Below are 20,139 nucleotides of genomic sequence, written 5' to 3'. Positions count from 1 at the left end.
AGGAATGCCAAGTACGGGTTAAATCTGATCCGAATTTAAGACGCGGTCTAGACTTAGCACGGGCTAACGAAGTATGCGCTAACGCTTAGCCCAGGGCTAAGCGCCCTCTGCGGCGACCTTTGGGTGTGAAAATTGTCCCATGTTCGTTTAACGACACTATTCCACCAGTCATTACTCCGCGCTCACTTCCACACTAATCGGGCCACTGTAGTAGTAGAGCATACAGCAGCTCCAATCGTAGACAAAATAAATTTGGTTCGCTGTCTACGACATGCATTAATAAAACTCTGTATTCTGTTACGCCCGTTGTATACTGTTTATGTGCATCCAAATAAGTGGTCCGTCTTCTCTCGCGTTCCTGTGCACGTCGCTTCAAATTTAGAACGAAACATGCCAGCAGCAGAAATAGAACCTCGCGCGTGTCATCCATTTTTCGTTCGTAAATAGCGGCTTACCAAAGGTCACCGACTAATGGCACCCCTTAGCCTGTGCTAACGACTGGCCCTCCCTGTGCGTGGACGCAATTGGGTCTAGCCAAAATGCAAATATGCTAGATAAGCCTAAATCAGCTTAAATCTTAGCCTGTACTTCGTGTAACGTGAGCACAACTTTTGTCAACATATTTGGTATTCTATAATATGCAAAATACAAGGAAGATAATCAACAGTCATAATGAAAGCTGATTCATGTCTGCCATTCTGTGTTTTCGCTAATGTAAGTTTATTGTCTGTCTTTACCCATAATGCAATGTACAAAACCTTAACCAAGATAAAATATTCACATTCAAGATTCTAAAAATAACACTGCTCATAAAGCAACAATGGGAGAAAACTGTTAAAGAAAGCATTTCATCAATTTATCAGATATGTGCAGCATGTACATATGGTCAAGTACAAATACAATATAATGAATGGTACAGTCCCAGCATAACTCTTGAGTTGGCTTTGCTTTCTCTTCAAAATATAAACTTATTTTTTTGCATTCTTTAATACTAAATATGTAACTTAATATATTTAAGGTAGATTACTCTGCAAAATATAGTGATTTTAGAAGAAAGATTTGATATATGTAAAGTTATCCTCAAAATGTACATGCATAGACCTTAGAAACATTATGATTAATGGTACACCCATACATCTCTCTCCCGGCATAACAAATTTTACTTATTGTTTATTTGAATGGTACTGATACACCACATACCATATTTGGGGATACCGTGAAGTTTATCAGATTTTATCGCCCCCAAACATTCTTTGAAAGGAATGAATAAAAAAAAATAAAACATTTCATGACAAGAACGTGTAAAGAATATTTGTTCCATTACTGCATATTAAGTAGACAATCCACATCCTACCTAGTACCATGTTAACATTGAGAAATAAAACAAATCAAAGACAAATTGATCTATTGTTGATGCCTCAGCCTGAAAGCCTGCATGAATGCCTGATTACTTCATTCCTGCCTGCCCAACTAACTTGTCTGAAAGACTGCCTTCCCGCCTGCCTGTTTGACTGACTGACCAACCAACTGATGAAGCGACTAACTGACAGACTGGCTGGCTGACTAACTAACTGAGAAATGCTGAAATGTTCAAGTTCAATTGTTACGAGCATCAAGTTATAAAAACATTGAGTTACAAAAATCACCACGCCCATATTTTACAAAACCACACCCAAATTGTAACTATGTTCAATTAACAGTTAACAGGACTTCGATTTGCAGGCTTTTTCTTAACTAAATGCTTGTAACTCGGTGACCGTAACTCAATTCAGCATCTCAACTAATGACAAACTGTTTGCCTGACTGATTGCTTGCCGATCTGACCATCTGACAGACTCACTGATCTTCTGACTGCTTACCAAATTACTCATCCATTCTGGTTTTCTGAACTTTCCCTGATTCTGACTACCAGTATCATTACAATCACTCCCTGTCTCAGAATCCTAATTATAGGAAATGAGAAATGATTTAACATTACATACATGTATATAACAATAAGCCATACTCTGATTCACATGCAAATATCACAGCTAGCAGTGTGCTGAGCTCTAAAGACTACATGCAGCCCCATTACAAAGCTGTATAATTATGCTAATAAACATTTTGTTTCACTTCCTTCTCTGTGACTGTGAAGATAGCATCTCTTTACATTATAATTACAATATTTGCTCCATTAGAAGCACAGTGTCAAACAGGACAGCATGTAAACAGATGTTATATTGTATATGTATATTGTATTGCATACTTCTGTCATTCACGCATGCACTACTAATAGAACAAATATGGTATCTTTTATTTCAAGACATGTGTATATATATATATAGTGTAGATACGGAAGTCGATTATTTAAAAACAAAAGTGCTCAATACAAAGTATATGTAGAGCGAGTGAATACATGAATATTGAAACTCGACAGCACTGTTTCGTAAGGTACAAGTACCTCACTCATCAGGAGCTTTATGTTTAATAATTCACTGCACCAAAGAGCATACATTATAAGCTTCACAAATTAACATATTAATTAAAATTAAATAGAAAGTTTAATTGTTACATATTAGAGCTTTTGATCTGTGTCGGCATGATGACACGAGTTCAAGAAATGATATATATATATATATCATGTTATTTTAAAAATACTTACATGTTAACCTCATTCTATAAATGCTACATGTACACCAGCTTTACTAAAAATTTTCCCTGTCATTGTAGTATGTATGTGTGGTCTGATGAATACCAGAAAACAATTATAAGAATGTAAGTGGGTCATCCAGGGTCCAAACACTCTAGATTATTTTCAGTTATAGACAGTTTTACAGCGTGACATCAAGAGTTATAGTGTGGATGAGTGCTTCCCAGATGTTTTGAACATTTCTACATGTAACAATCTGTTGTGAACAATCAGAAATCAGTAGTATTCAATTTCATTTATCCTGATTATTAAAAAAACAACCCTGATTAGACAAATTTGTCTATTCAAAATGGCTGTCAGCATGGGCATCCAAATGCCTAAATATGCATTGGACTGATAGAAATAAGGTTATACGTGTATATACACAGGTAGCTATTTTAAACCAGTGTTTTGTCAGGTAGGCATCACGTCCCCTGAGAATCTTAAGAATGTTTAGGCTTGCATTCAAACTCTGAGAGCAAGATATCAAATAATCCCAAGATCAATTATAACATAAAAACCAATGTTGAGTGCTCTCCACAGGATACAAACAGTGTAGTGTTACCACCACAGTGTTTTGTTTTACTACCACACTAGTCTGATACCACCACAGTCAATATTCTGACTGCCACAGAGATTTCATTTCTATATAACGTGTGCATGTGGTTTGAGTGTTTTAATTAGTACAATTTCTGTTTGAAATAATCATACAACTGATAGGCAAATTTTATGCAAATTAGTATGGATTTTTTTATGGAATCAAGAACATGGATACCCTTTTTTTAATCATGTTTAATCACTTCATACTTTGACATTGGCATCAATGGCAATTCCTACATATATGATTAATTAGTGTCATTAGTTCTGACCTTCAAATTAGGCTTCTGCTGTTTGTATTTCTTCTATTCCAGCTATGTTAATATTATACTTGGTATGAAGGCCAAATGAACTGATATAACAGGGTATTACTCCTTGTTTTCTAGTTTGGTATTGGTTTATTGCTTATAGCACAATTCCAACAATCATAATAATATAGTTTCATGGTAACCTGAAAACAGTATTCTGCTGGGCATTACAGTACCATATATTGAAAAAATTGGCCAAATATTATTCAAAAATATAATCTGTCAAACAATTTCAAGATATTTAATTTTTTCACCTTATGTCAAATGCCTACATTTAGATATTATAATATTTCCACCATTCCAATACTGATAAATTGGCCCCCATCCACTAAACTAAATAATTTTCTCAATCAAAGAAAGCTTAGAAAGAACTCCCATGTGCTGAGAGTATTGGAGACACATTAAATATAATTCGAAATTACTTAGCTGAAAACTAATTATGCAAATCAGAAAATTAATATGACCAGATTTGAGTGTAAAACTAATGAGGTCTGCGCAATGTAACAGAACCAAAAAATTATGAATTATTATGCTTATTAGGGAATTAATATGAACAGATTTTTACCCCAAACTAATTAGGTTTGTACATTGTCCTAGAGCATCTTTGTACTAAGTTTCATTGAAATGGAATAATTAACACCGCGAAAACTCCAAAATTTCGACCCCTCTAAAAATTTGACCGCCTATTTATTTGCCGGGTTTCGGTGTTTTATTTACCTCCAAATTTTCGACTCCACTAAAAATTGCCGACTCATTCTTATTCGAAAATTGCGACCAGTTTTAGTTTTCCCCCAAACGAAAAAAAAACCGATGTGAGCGTTCAAACGGGACCTTCCTCAAAGGCATGAATCCGGGTTTCTGATTGACTGAGAGATTTTTATTTTATTGGTAACGAAAATATATTCTAAATAAACGAAGCTTCAAATAAAAACGAACACAAAAATCTCGGCATGCTGCGTTTCTGAATTGTTGATTATTACTGTACTCAGTAGTGATTATAATAATGTACACAAAATAAATTTGTTGAATGGTTATGAAATACAAATAAAAGTCAACTTAGTTTCATCGTAAGCGAATGATTCCGGTCTCGTATAAACGTTTGATGCTGTAGGATATCCGCCATGTTCTCTTAGGTCAAATAGGTCAAATCGCTAATTAACCAATCAAAAAGCTGGATGATGCGAAAACGGCATGATTTTTTTTAAATAAAAAAATTAGTTGTTTTTAAAAAATAAACTGGTCATCTGAAGAATAATTTAACATTGTTCACAGTGATAACAGCTCATTCTCGAAAGGAAGCTTACCCGCTCACGCTAGTCACGATAAAAATCATACACGTGTACTCTTGAATAGACAGACGTCAATGACTACGGTAAAACTTAGACTCTATTTTAGCCGGCAGGATTGATTGAAATGTCCGAAAAATGACGCCAAAATACACCTTAAAAGTCCCATTTTATTTTCTTAAATCCCATTATATTTTTTAATCCAAGGGCGAATTTACGGCAGAATTTGGTCCCTCAAATCACCGGTACGGTGCTCAAATAAGGGACACGTGAGCTTTGATTCTAACCGGATACATTGCACTGGGTCGGGGAGATCGTTTGCTAAACTTCCATGTATCTTTTGTCCAATGGGTACCTGTACTTCGAACATTCACAAGTTTTCCTAGGTAGTGCGAGACAGCTTTGTCTTTTGACCTATTAGTTTTGTGCTGACCTCTTCTCCGCGTCTTGATGTTTTGTTTTGCTTGTCATAATACTCACTGATTGATGACTTTGTTTAGATTTTGAGTTACAACTCGGCCACGACCTTTGCTTTTACCGTGAAACATGAGGAAGTTTACGTCAATTGACGGACATTGCATTTTTTAAAAACTAATGAAGCACACTGTCTATCATCCCCATTTTTTTTTGCTGATTTCTATTCTGAAAAATTCGACCGTCCGAAAATGCACCTTAATTTTGACTCTAAAAACACGTCACATTTCTAACACAAATTATTTAAAACCAGTCGAAATTTTGGAGTTTTTACGGTACTTTAGATATCAGTGTGAAAGATTAAAATTGGTTAATTATGCAAATTAGGTAATTAATATGTACAGATTTTAACCCACAATTATTCAGGTCTGTCTATTGTCCTACAGCATCCATGTACATTCATTGATATGTGATGTATAGTACCTGAGATATCAGTGTGAAAGTTGGTTAATTATGCAAATTAGGTGATTAATATGCACAAATATTTACCGGAAACTTATTGGGTCTGCATAATTCTAGATTCATTGAAATATGATGATTAGTACTTTAGATATCAGTAGAAAAGCTGAAAATTAATTATGCAAATTAGGTAATTAATATGCACAATTATTTACCCTAAAACTAATCAGGTCTCTGCATAGTCCTAAAGGATCTATGTACCAAGTTTCATTGAAATGCGATGATTAGTACTTGAGATACCCGTGGAAAAGCTGAAAATTAACTAATTATGCAAATTAGGTGATTAATATGCACAAATATTTATCGAAAACAATCAATCTCTGCATAGTCCTTGAGTATGTAAATACCAAGTTTCATTGAAATGTAATGCTAACTACTTATATCAAATGCTGAAAATTAATTAATTATGCAAATTAGGTAATTAATATGTACTGATATTACCATAAAAACTATCAGGTCTGTGCAGTGTCGTATGACATCTATGTACCAAGTTTCATTGAAATGTGATGATTAGTACTTGAGATATCAGTGGAAAAACCGAAAATTGACTAATCATTATGCAAATTAGGTAATTAGTATCCACGGATTATTACCAAAAACTAATCAAAACCTAGCATTAGTTCAGAGCATCTATGTACCAAGTTTCATCAAAATCCAATGAGTGGTTGTTTAGATATCAGTGGAACAGTCATGGAACCACTAAAAAATAGCTAATTATCATGCAAATTAGGTAATTAATATGCACGGATTTTTACCAAAAATTAATCAAATCTGCGCATATGTTCAGAGCATCTATGTACCAAGTTTCATCAAAATCCAATGAGTGGTTGTTTAGATATCAGTGGAACAGTCATGGAACCACTAAAAAATAGCTAATTATCATGCAAATTAGGTAATTAATATGCACGGATTTTTACCAAAAATTAATCAAATCTGCGCATATGTTCAGAGCATCTATGTACCAAGTTTCATCAAAATCCAATGAGTGGTTCTTTAGATATCAGTGGAACAGTCATAGAACAGCTAAAAATTAGCTAATTATCATGCAAATTAGGTAATTAACGAGCATGGATTTTTACCAAAACCTAATCAAATCTGCGCATTGGCCCAGAGCATCTATGCACCAAGTTTCATCAAAAACCAATGTATGGTTCTTGAGATAGCAGTGGAACAGTCGGACACACATACACACATACACACATACAGACACACTAACTGCAAAGACTCCCATTTTGTGCTTCGCACATGGGAGTCAAAAACAATGCAAGTGGCCCAAAAATGTTTTTAAGTCAAAATATTAAATTTCAGGTATTTTCATTCATGAGTAGGCTGTAATTCTAACAGAGCAGATATCATGAAAATATGATCGAAAATGATTAACCCTTTGAAAATCACAAATATTTCTGGCAGCCAAAACAGTTTACAGAATTAAACAGAAGTAACAGAAATTTACAAAATGGAAGAAATTCTAATAGTAAATACATCAACATACTGAAAGAAATCAAATAGTTGAACAAATTCATAATGTGTAGAACATTTTTGTTGCATGCTGTAATGATATGTCTTGTTTTCCAGCTATAATTAGAAGGGCTACATAGTTTCCTATCATAAATCTTTTCACCTGCAAATATTTAGAACAGGAAATTCACCTGTCAATAATCTCATGGCATGTGCTTTCTGATAGAGGAAGTCAATGCAATGTCACTTAAAAAGATGGCTTCAGTATATGTATATTGTACATGAATGAGTACAATTTGTAATATCATCAAAGAGAAACAGGACAAATAATTCAATTATGTTGGAAAGTGACATTAAAAATCAAAGATGCAGGTTAGCTGGAGTTGGAGAATAAAAGTGCCTGTCCAAATTGATGATCCTATTATTAATTATCACATACATGTAATTAGAAATAAAATTGTTGTTAATGTCCATTTCATTAACAGACATTCATTTAAAAAACTCTTGATATTTTTATTCACCTGTCCATGGGGAAGACTAATTTCTATATTCACCTATCCTACTACCTGGGACAAGTTGATAAGCATTAAAACAAGAAATGAACTCCCGTGTTCACTGTTGCACCTTGCCTATACTGCACATCTTGAATTTTCAAGGTGAATGTTCCAGCGAGGCACTCCACTATCTGAGGCTGTAGAGGGAGGAATGTCTGAATGGAACAACACTATGCAGGCGAACGATGATACTGCAAAACAAGTCTCTTTAAATAGCATGTTTTTTTTAGCCAATTTAGCTGAACTATCATTTAGCTACCGGTAATAGGTGATTTTCCATTCACTGCAAGATTTTGCATATTGTGTAAAATGTGCGAACTGAACATCTGCCCAAATATTAAATGATTTAACTTTGAACTTGCATTTCTTTTTTAAAGCTCACTGTTAGAATGTTGTATACAAAGTACATGTACATAAGCTAGTATAAAATGATTAATTTCAAAAGAATGCACATTTTTATGAATGTTTCAAATCAGAACAATAGTGTGAATCATTGTACATTGTAGCAGAGAACATTTCACTGTCGTAATTTCAAACAATAAATCACAGTGACTTTCACTTGGGTCCTAGGAAGTCACAGTGACTTTCACTGGGGTTCTAGGGAGAAACAGTGAACTTTGCTGGGGTTCTAATAATTCACAGAGACTTTCACTGGGATCCTAGGAAGTCACAGTGACTTTCACTGGGTTACAAGGGAGTCACAGTGACTTTCACTTGGGTCCTAAGAAGTCACAATGATTTCACTGGGGTTCTAGGGAGTAACAGTGAACTTTGCTAGGGTTCTAATAAGTCACAGAGACTTTCACTGGGATCCTAGGAAGTCACAGTGACTTTCACTTGGGTCCTAAGAAGTCACAGTGATTTTCACTGGGGTTCTAGGAAGTCACAGTGACTTTCACTGGGTTCCAAGGGAGTCACAGTGACTTTCACTGGGGTCCTAGGAAGTCACAGTGATTTTCAATGGGGTCCTAGGAAGTCACAGTGACCTTCACTGGCGTCCTAGGAAGTCACAGTGACTTTCACTGGGGTTCTAGGAAGTCACAGGGACTTTCACTGGGATCCTAGGAAGTCACAGTGATTTTCACTGGGTTCCAAGGGAGTCACAGTGACTTTTACTGGGATCCTAGGAAGTCACAGTGATTTTCACTGGCGTCCTAGGAAGTCACAGTGATTTTCACTTGGGTTCTAGGAAGTCACAGTGATTTTCACTGGGATCCTAGGAAGTCACAGTGATTTTCACTGGGTTCCAAGGGAGTCACAGTGACTTTTACTGGGGTCCTAGGAAGTCACAGTGATTTTCACTGGCGTCCTAGGAAGTCAGTGATTTTCATTGGCGTCCTAGGAAGTCACAGTGACTTTCACTTGGGTCCTAGAAAGTCACAATGACTTCACTGGGGTTCTAGGGAGTAACAGTGAACTTTGCTAGGGTTCTAATAAGTCACAGAGACTTTCACTGGGATCCTAGGAAGTCACAGTGATTTTCATTGGGGTTCTAGGAAGTCACAGTGACTTTCACTGGGTTCCAAGGGAGTCACAGTGACTTTCACTGGGGTCCTAGGAAGTCACAGTGATTTTCAATGGGGTCCTAGGAAGTCACAGTGACCTTCACTGGCGTCCTAGGAAGTCACAGTGACTTTCACTGGGATCCTAGGAAGTCACAATGACTTCACTGGGGTTCTAGGGAGTAACAGTGAACTTTGCTGGGGTTCTAATAAGTCACAGAGACTTTCACTGGGATCCTAGGAAGTCACAGTGATTTTCACTGGGGTTCTAGGAAGTCACAGTGACTTTCACTGGGTTCCAAGGGAGACACAGACTTTCACTGGGGTCATAGGAAGTCACAGAGACTTTCACTGGGATCCAAGGAAGTCACAGTGATTTTCACTGGGGTCCTAGGAAGTCACAGTGATTTTCACTGGGGTTCTAGGAAGTCACAGGGACTTTCACTGGGATCCTAGGAAGTCACAGTGATTTTCACTGGGTTCCAAGGGAGTCACAGTGACTTTTACTGGGGTCCTAGGAAGTCACAGTGATTTTCACTGGCGTCCTAGGAAGTCACAGTGATTTTCACTTGGGTTCTAGAAAGTCACAGTGATTTTCACTGGGTTCCAAGGGAGACACAGACTTTCACTGGGGTCCTAGGAAGTCACAGTGACTTTCACTGGGGTCCTAGGAAGTCACAGTGATTTTCACTGGGGTCCTAGGACACAGTGACTTTCACTGGGGTCCTAGAAAGTCACAATGACTTCACTGGGGTTCTAGGGAGTAACAGTGAACTTTGCTGGGGTTCTAATAAGTCACAGAGACTTTCACTGGGATCCTAGGAAGTCACAGTGATTTTCACTGGGGTTCTAGGAAGTCACAGTGATTTTCACTGGGTTCCAAGGGAGACACAGACTTTCACTGGGGTCTTAGGAAGTCACAGAGACTTTCACTGGGATCCAAGGAAGTCACAGTGACTTTCACTGGGTTCCAAGAGAGTCACAGTGACTTTCACTAGGGTCCTAGGAAGTCACAGTGATTTTCAATGGGGTCCTAGGAAGTCACAGTGACCTTCACTGGCGTCCTAGGAAGTCACAGTGACTTTCACTGGGGTCCTAGGAAGTCACAATGACTTCACTGGGGTTCTAGGGAGTAACAGTGAACTTTGCTGGGGTTCTAATAAGTCACAGAGACTTTCACTGGGATCCTAGGAAGTCACAGTGATTTTCACTGGGGTTCTAGGAAGTCACAGTGATTTTCACTGGGTTCCAAGGGAGACACAGACTTTCACTGGGGTCTTAGGAAGTCACAGAGACTTTCACTGGGATCCAAGGAAGTCACAGTGATTTTCACTGGGGTCCTAGGAAGTCACAGTGATTTTCACTGGGGTTCTAGAAAGTCACAGGGACTTTCACTGGGATCCTAGGAAGTCACAGTGATTTTCACTGGGTTCCAAGGGAGTCACAGTGACTTTTACTGGGGTCCTAGGAAGTCACAGTGATTTTCACTGGCGTCCTAGGAAGTCACAGTGATTTTCACTTGGGTTCTAGAAAGTCACAGTGATTTTCACTGGGTTCCAAGGGAGACACTGACTTTCACTGGGGTCCTAGGAAGTCACAGTGACTTTCACTGGGGTCCTAGGAAGTCACAGTGATTTTCACTGGGGTCCTAGGAAGTCACAGTGACTTTCACTGGGGTCCTAGAAAGTCAGTGAATTGAACCAGGATTTTGTGTACCAATGTATCAATATATAGTACAGATGCATTATGGGTGTAGCACCATGCTTCAATTGACTAATAAGTCTGTATTAGAAGCTGTGGCTTCTATTAAAATGGTACAATGCAACAGAGAGGATCTAACAACATGAGAAATAGTGCATTTTGGTTCTCAATTGTTCAAAAAGAATGTGTGCAGGTTCTATTAGAGATGTGGCTTATAATACAAATTAGATCATAATTCACTATTTCCCACACTAAATTTAGTTTTAGATCCTGAACAGAAAATTTATTTTTTCAAATTATCTTTTTTAATTACGGAAGAGCTTAATCAAACTTGACTACAAAATATAAATCATCCAATAGTGTAAGGAGAGCGTCACATAGTCGAGCGTGTGCGCCAAGTGGGTATATTAGTATTCTCAAACTTTTCTTCTTGAATTATGGTGTTGAAAAGTTAGGTGTTTGAAAAAAAACATTATCATATGTGATCTTTAATTTGTTTGTGACTGATGCTAGCAATGTTTGGGGTCTATGACATTATGTATAGTATTTCCTCAATTTAAAGAAAATCTCCCCTTGATTGCAGGTGAGCCATAAATATTGTTCTGATATGATGTCAGACTGATCCATTAGTACCAAGTGCATTTGCTTCTAAATATTTGACAACAAATATTGCAGCAGACCAGTAAATATTGATTAGCTGGTTAATACAATAATTATTAATAATGGGGTTGTACGTACACATGCCTTGCTATTTCTTTCATATTCAAATTTACAATTCAATAGATGTCAGTGACGTACTTATATTTATTGATGCTCAAAAAGCTATAGAAATACAGACTGACAATGGCTATAGATAATGGATAACTTTTTCATGTCCTTTCAGTTTACCTAGCAAATCTGAACTTTATCAAATGTATCTGACTCAGGTACTCTTGGTTTCTCAATTTATGCATACTTTTTAACCAACTTTGAAACTTAACATTGTAAGGTATGACTCCTTCAAAATGTTGAATAGTGAATTTTAATATTCTAAGCATAACAAGCCAAAAGATATTTTTGGAGTAAATAATCAAACATAGTTGTATTTTATGAAAATCTCAAAATGTTCCACAATCTATTTTGAATTTCAAAAGCTCTGACAAGTGGTGATTCAAACCAATTTCAAAATAAAAAGTTCAAAGGAAAAGTTGATATTTCACGATATGGTAGATCTTTGATCGTTATCAAAATTAGTACCCCCTCCCCCTCTTGCATCCCTATCTCCAGAAAACTTTGTACACATGCACTCCAAACATCAGAATGCTGTTGACCACACAACAGGCTTGAAGCCAGCCGCCCACCTGCCTACCATCTTAGACAGGCATTCCGAATTTTAGACAGATAAAAAATTTCATTTGACAGGCAAAATCTTTACAAACCTGTTCAATTCCCTGTACATTGAATAACCATCAACGGAAAAATAGAATATATCGGTAAGTATATGGCTACAAGACTAGAACTTTGATAAAGTTTTTAGACAGGAACTTTCAATTTTCTGGCTATAACCCCGTCGCACAACAGACAATAGAATCAATAAAAAACAAATACACAATAGGAATGGAATGTTTTGCTTTGTAGCTTCCTCTATACGCATTTAAAGAACTATATTTATATATAGCATAAGTACTGAATGTGATCTTAGTATATTTGATGTCTAATCAGCAGAAAACATAAACTGCAACATCAAACTTTTAGAATGTTTGGTAGTATCCCGATATTGCCATGTCCAATATTTTCCATATTTATGCATGTGTACTAGTTCACATGTACACCATATTTGCTCTATTAGTGATGCATGTAAATAATGTATGTCAAAATAGATTTTATATTAATAATCCAGTATACTATAAAAGCAATTTTTGGTTTATATGTGCTTCTATTGGAGATGCACTTCTAAACAGCAATCACAAAACCGCAAACAAAACAAATTTTTGGTATTACTACAACTATGGTAAAAGATTATGAAACATCACTCGGTATAAAATAAACACTGCTTTAGTTGCAGTACTGTATTCTCACGACTTTCAGATTTTTTTTTAAATTTACATACTTAAAATATGAAATTAATATTTTTATCAACATGGATAAATGTAGTTGCTAATATTTTAAGCAATTCGTTGTCAACTTTAACTAAATCACTGACAACTTTAACCAAATCACTGATGACTTTAACCAAATCACTGATGACTTTAACCAAATCACTGATGACTTTAACCAAATCACTGATGACTTTAACCAAATCACTGATGACTTTAACCAAATCACTGATGACTTTAACCAAATCACTGACGACTTTAACCAAATCATTGACGACTTTAACCAAATCACTGACGACTTTAACCAAATCATTGACGACTTTAACCAAATCACTGATGACTTTAACCAAATCACTGATGACTTTAACCAAATCACTGATGACTTTAACCAAATCACTGATGACTTTAACCAAATCACTGACGACTTTAACCAAATCACTGACGACTTTAACCAAATCACTGATGACTTTAACCAAATCACTGATGACTTTAACCAAATCACTGATGACTTTAACCAAATCACTGATGACTTTAACCAAATCACTGATGACTTTAACCAAATCACTGATGACTTTAACCAAATCACTGATGACTTTAACCAAATCACTGACGACTTTAACCAAATCACTGACGACTTTAACCAAATCACTGACGACTTTAACCAAATCACTGATGACTTTAACCAAATCACTGATGACTTTAACCAAATCACTGACGACTTTAACCAAATCACTGACGACTTTAACCAAATCACTGACGACTTTAACCAAATCACTGACGACTTTAACCAAATCACTGACGACTTTAACCAAATCACTGATGACTTTAACCAAATCACTGATGACTTTAACCAAATCACTGATGACTTTAACCAAATCACTGATGACTTTAACCAAATCACTGACGACTTTAACCAAATCACTGACGACTTTAACCAAATCACTGACGACTTTAACCAAATCACTGATGACTTTAACCAAATCACTGATGACTTTAACCAAATCACTGATGACTTTAACCAAATCACTGATGATTTTAACCAAATCACTGATGATTTTAACCAAATCACTGATGACTTTAACCAAATCACTGATGACTTTAACCAAATCACTGATGACTTTAACCAAATCACTGATGACTTTAACAAAATCACTGACGACTTTAGCCGAATCACTGTAGACTTTAGTCAAATCACAAGAAAAATCACAAGACTTTCCAAGGATCAAAATTAATAAGTTAGAATATGTATTAAAAAGGAAAGTTTTTTAGTTTTTAACAAAAAATTAATTGCCTACCAACCCAGGCTTGTGCAGATTTAAGTTAATGAGACTATGTTGGCAGCATTGATATAATGAATATGAACATGGTTGTTTAATACTAACTAGCTGAGTACTGTTGGATGTATAAATGTAAATAGTGTATACCATTACATCATGTATGACAAAAAGTGTATATCGGATCACATTGGACCATGACAAGAATTCTGAGATGAATACTTACATAGTTAGTATTAAATGAACTGTCTTCAATTCTTGAACGTGACGTTCTATCCTTTGTTTGAGGTTCGTTGTATTCTTGGAAGCGTGATCTATTATTCGCAGGAGATGGACGATACGTTGGCGTTATTAATTCCTTTGAACTTGACGACGATGGATGAGAAGTTCGAGATGTACTGTGTTTGTATGATGACAAATGTGACTTATCGTTATATGTTGATGACGATGACTCAAACAACTCTTCAACTTTCCTGTCATTCTCATTATTAGTGTTTGATTTCTGAAGCATATCATATCTTATGTTTGATCCTACATCTGTTAAATTTGAAACACTACCTCTCTGCTTCATACTGTGTAGGTAAGAAGAAGTGTCAGTTAGATGTACATTATTTAGGTCTTGTGACAGGTTGGTCATACTTTGAGACCTTTTTACAGGCGTAAGTCCATAATGTCGATGTGATGAGGAAGGAGAATCATATACATTGACATCAGTTTGGTTATATCGGTGATGTTTTTCTGTATGGACAGCTCTAATTGGCATTCGCCCGTTGGTATCAGTCTTAGAACGCGAGTCATTTCTTTTGATTGTGAGTTTGCTGCCGTCATAATTCAGTGGTCCAGGACCATTTGGAAGTGGTCTACCTGTGGATGCAGGAAGTCGGGAACTTCTACGACTGTTGTGCATCATAGATGAGTTGTATGCTGGGGATAAGGAAGATCTCCGGGCTGGTACCGGATGACGGCTCCCATAGTTTGGTGGAGATGCTCTCATGTGACCTACAGAACTGCTCATGTCGGTTTATGGATTACTGACACCATATGCCAGACTGGCAGTCGCGTTTGAACCGACTGCCCGCCAGCAACAACGTATATCTTGTCTTGTCCTTGAGAATTTGAAGAACAAAATACTCGGCTTCCCAGACGACACAGTGACTCACGTCGACGACAAATTACTTGTGTCAAATTAAGTACTGCGGATAATTCCTTCTACGAGAAACAAAAAAACGCATATGAACAAATGACAGAAATGGATTTGGGATGGACATTATATCGAGTGCAAACGTAATTATTGATAAAAGTTTGACAGATTTGCAATCCTGGGATCGGAAGATTATTTGAATTGTTGACGCCGTCGAGTCAGACATCTAGTAGATATTTTTTACGAATGTACCTATAAATACAGTGTTCTATCATCTTATTATCAAAATATGAACTACGGTAACTCACCCCGTATTAGAATCACCAAAACCGAAACACATATACGGTAATCACAGCATATCACGATTAAATAGCACTGCTTCCATCAAAAGTCTTATTTTCTGTTTTTTACCAAGATGGCCGCCATTATGTGGTCACGTGATGCATAATTTGTCGCTATAACAACCTAATGACCTAAACACTGAACAGCGTCAATAACGACGACTTTTTGACCTTGTTATTGGTTGGAGTAAAGAACAAACGAACATGTTTCGAAATGGCGAAACCTCGAAAGAGCGCTGAAATTTTGAAATTGGAAGAAGTTGCAGAAAAAGGCTACGATGGAAAAGCTGTGAGAGTTATAGGAAGGTAATCACGCACGGCCATCTTGGCCTCTGTAAGAGGTGCTGAACAGCATGAAAGCCAATGATCTGGGTCCTAAACAGGGGGGGGGGGGGTGAAGTAAGTAAAAAAAAGAAAACCAACAGGAAAAAAAAATATTTCAGAAAAAATCATTTGTAAACGTTCAGTAAACAGTAAATCTGCATGATTGACCAATTAATATGAACCCAACATTAGGGATGGATTTAACATATATATGTTAATGTTTAATTAATTTAAATTTTACCGGGGGTACTAGGGAAGGGGGAATGCTTAACGAAGTCATTACGTTTACTGTGCACATGTTTAATTACCAAGGGCCCCTTTATAGTGAAGGAAACAAATTATTTGCACAGTCTTTCTACCTTTCTCTGCTCTCTAAAGCCGAGTTAAGAAAAAAAAGCATTGAAATACTAGTAAGTGCTCGTGTCATGAAATGTAACTATTATTATCATCAGTAAAAATCATGGGTGCTAGACCTCATTTTTGAAAAAAATCGTATGTATATATTGCACACTTTATAATACACATGGTCCATGAGGACATCGTCCCTCGACACGTTGAACAAAATGGACAGAAATGGATTTGGGATGGACATTATATCGAGTGCAAACGTAATTATTAATAAAAGTTTGACAGCTTGGAAATCTTAGGATCGGAAGATTATTTGAATTGTTGACGCTGTTGAGTCAGACAGAGTAGATATTGAGGGATGTTGATGAGGATAAAGTGAAACGTAAAGCTCAAACATAAAAAAAAACATTGGCCTCTTTTTGGGAAATTATGGGGGTTGGTAGAGAAAAACATTTTCTACAAATAAAAATAATGAGGCACTGACCTTTTTGAAATGGTATTCGTGTTTTTATATTTCGCTGAACTAATACATGTGCGATAGAGTGTCTTCTCACCTAAACTGCTTCCATGCCTGCTTTGATTAGTTCATGACAGGAACTGTAACAACCTTATAATCCAAGTTTTCAATCTACATCACACATTGCTGTACATACCGGTATTAATTCTCTATCTCCCAAAGGGAGTATGCCTTTTCTGGCCAATTGTGTATAGTTTTGATAGAGCTGTGATACTTTGCGTTAAAGTTGCCTATCCTTATAAATCCTTGACTTTACTTTTTATCGCATTTCTTTTATTTATTTGGTTTTATTTTAACAGATTGAAGATGCAAGATAATGTCAATTGTCTGGCTGTCTTATCCAGCGTGGAACGTGACAGCACTGTAGAACTCACTGTTGACACTAAGTTAGTTATGCCAGTCTCCTTACGCCCATCCTCCCTTTATCAGTTTTTTGGAGAACTGGATGACTCCGATGACCATTTCATTCTGCGAGCGCGAATTGTTACATGTGTTGATGGTATGGACGTAATCCAGTACTACAAAGTATTAGATATTCAACGGAAGTACCTTGCAAATAGACAACCAAAATACGAAATGACTACCAATACAGTTTGCCTTAAAGATTTTCATAGGACAACTGCTACGTCATGTAATCGCTTCTAGGATGACTGATAGTATAGTGTTCACATATTTCAAATGAAGGCCAAACTGTAAATTATTTGTGAAACTACCAAAACAACAATAGTCAACAACTTAGTGACAAGTACAGCGCCCTCTCTTGATGATATGAAAGAAGAAATTACTTCTAAACAGGAATGTTTTATTTCTTTAAGACATTCTCATACCTAGTGTCAGAATGTTCTCTTGAATTTGTACTAGAAACGATTTGTTTACAAATTCTTTGTAAATATGTTCATACCTAGTTTTCTTCACAATTAAAGTGGGTGCCATGCCAAGGATGATAAGTTTTTTTTTTACTGTGATGAGAAGTTCACACAGTGAGTGATTAATGTGAAAACGTTGTTCCAAAGGATCAAAGTTGTTATCCGACCAATTAAGACGAATTGATAGTGAATCTCCATGTGAATTTGAAGCATGGTTTGTTTGTTTGTTAAATCTGAATTATCAATGTTAAAACACACAAACAGACGACTATAAGTAGATAGGGAAATAATCACTACCGGTAGGTTTTAATTTAGCTATCGCGAAATAACCGAAAAATCAAACCCAGCAAATAATTAAACACTTTATACCGGAAGTATCATACTTGTACAATAATTGATTTAATATAAAATTTCAAAATGTTAAGATTTGTGCAATCTAAATGTCTATTCTAAAATATAACTTATGAATATTTTATTTGAAAACAAAATCGTTTAGTTGACACTACATGGTCGAATGCAGTGAATGAATATGAACTTTTAACTAAAAAAAAAAGATCCTTCACAACGACTAAATAGATCCATAGAACATCTATAGAAACCAAAAAGTTAGTAATAAATCCTTCAGCATTACATTTGTTTTAAAAAATACTGTGTCTATGGTTTAAAACTGCAGCCAGTAAAGCACTTTTTTGTAATAAAGATTATCTCAAAACAAGAAAACGTATTGATAAGTATGTTAATCTCACAAATTGAGTTTTTGAATTATCAAAAAATGCCTCTTTATGGATGTTTCTCTTGAACTTGTGAATTGTTTTGTTTTGGAGATATTTTCCATTACAATTACGGTAAGGGAAAGTATCTTGCTGTTGTAGGGGATTCCCCTGACAATACACTACAGTTGACCAAATTAGAGAAGTACTATGATATCAATGTGTCCAAGTCCTGTTATAAAGATAAATATAGTCCAAGTATTTTCGGAACTACAGAATTCCTTATTTCCACAATCATTTTTGTTCAGCAGTATTCAGTATACAAGTCATTTGTATTCTTAACCCACTCACAGTGGACCTAAACAAATACACACAATCACGCAGTTGCTTTTATTACATGGAATGTTAATGGTTGCTGCTCATAGTACACACAAGTACACAGAAAAGAAAAGTGAACACATAATTTCATTGATTATGAACTGGACTTCCTAGTTCCGAAAGTCAGCAGAAATTCAGCTATTCACAATCTCTGGTGGATTAGATGGACCGCATACACTACTTAACCCGTTACTTGTATATGCATGTTCCATAACTGAATGAATCATAGCAATAACATTGTAAAAAAGAAACATCCTGAATCAAGTGTCAAATTTGTTGAGAGCTTCAATGTAATATTTGATCAGTGTTCTTGATCAATTTAGGAATGTAAAAAATATCAGATTAGATGTATTTGTTGTATGCTCCATCTCATGCCACTGTAACCGAATGCTGTACTCTGCCTTATTGTGACAGATGGTTTTAACAATGTAATTGGTCCTGAGCCTGTCGACAGGAAATGATGATAGGGCAATATGCATAAGGTAACCCAATAAATACTAGCTAAATAAATGCATAAAATGTTTTCTGGAAACTCTTGATTGAGAGTAACTGGTGAACAATCTACATATTCACCGTCCCGTAAAATTAAATATTCGTTCATAGTAGTGTATGCCCTCTACCATCATATGTGGCTGTATATCCTTGTTATTTTCTAGGGACACATGCAAGTAGAGGATTTAACAAAAGATTGAGGGGTAAATTAATAGTAAATGCTCAGATGTAAACACTAATATAGACATCAAAATGTTCACACATGTGCCTATACATGTACGAATTTCATCCACTCCCTCATTTGGCTGCTAAAATTATGATATGAACTTAACAGGAAATGCACTATACATGTCAAGTTTTTGGAAATGGATAATTCATTCACACCTTGCATAGTGTACTCAACAAAATAATGGGGAAGTGTATTATGCTTTCCCAAAAGGGAGCCTGAAGTCTATTTTTTAAATATTGGCTTCTGCTGTCACTTTGTCTATATTCAATGCAAGCCCATAATGGCTGAGTAACGAGTTTTGTAATACCAAGTGTCCATAAACAACACATGTGGTTGCATGAAATGTATGTTTCAAAGAAAATTAAGCAAACATTATGTTTCCAAATCTTATCCTCGGTAAATTTTAAATTATATAAAAGTGGGCTATATATGCTAAA

The 20,139-nt window shown here is 36.0% G+C and overlaps 2 protein-coding genes across 3 annotated transcripts in view; one reads left to right on the top strand and one right to left on the bottom strand.

Annotated features, from left to right (window-relative positions):
* LOC102806042 (ubiquitin carboxyl-terminal hydrolase 2-like) overlaps positions 1-15,945 on the bottom strand; it is a 33,718-nt gene extending 17,773 nt beyond the window's left edge. The window contains exons 1-2 of one of the 2 annotated variants that reach the window (XM_085499413.1): positions 15,806-15,945; positions 14,583-15,565 (exon numbers count right to left, since the gene is read on the bottom strand). In XM_085499413.1, the coding sequence (XP_085355539.1) occupies positions 14,583-15,371 (789 nt within the window). In that variant the 5' untranslated portion in view covers positions 15,372-15,565; positions 15,806-15,945. Of the gene's footprint in view, positions 1-1,859; positions 1,920-14,582; positions 15,566-15,805 lie in introns of those variants that run through there. The other variant, XM_085499414.1, reaches the window with a different exon arrangement.
* A 39-nt stretch (positions 15,946-15,984) lies between these two features.
* On the top strand, positions 15,985-17,968 carry LOC102806158 (CST complex subunit TEN1-like). Its single transcript, XM_006815236.3, has 2 exons — positions 15,985-16,144; positions 17,327-17,968. The coding sequence occupies exons 1-2, from the start codon at positions 16,053-16,055 to the stop codon at positions 17,670-17,672; spliced, it is 438 nt and encodes a 145-aa protein (XP_006815299.1). The 5' UTR covers positions 15,985-16,052; the 3' UTR covers positions 17,673-17,968.
* The last annotated feature ends 2,171 nt before the right edge of the window (positions 17,969-20,139 follow it).

This window comes from Saccoglossus kowalevskii, chromosome 5, assembly GCF_978046115.1.
Source record: "Saccoglossus kowalevskii chromosome 5, keSacKowa6.1, whole genome shotgun sequence".
NCBI classification, from domain to species: Eukaryota; Metazoa; Hemichordata; class Enteropneusta; family Harrimaniidae; genus Saccoglossus; species Saccoglossus kowalevskii.
This window is presented reverse-complemented; position numbering and strand designations above follow the sequence as displayed.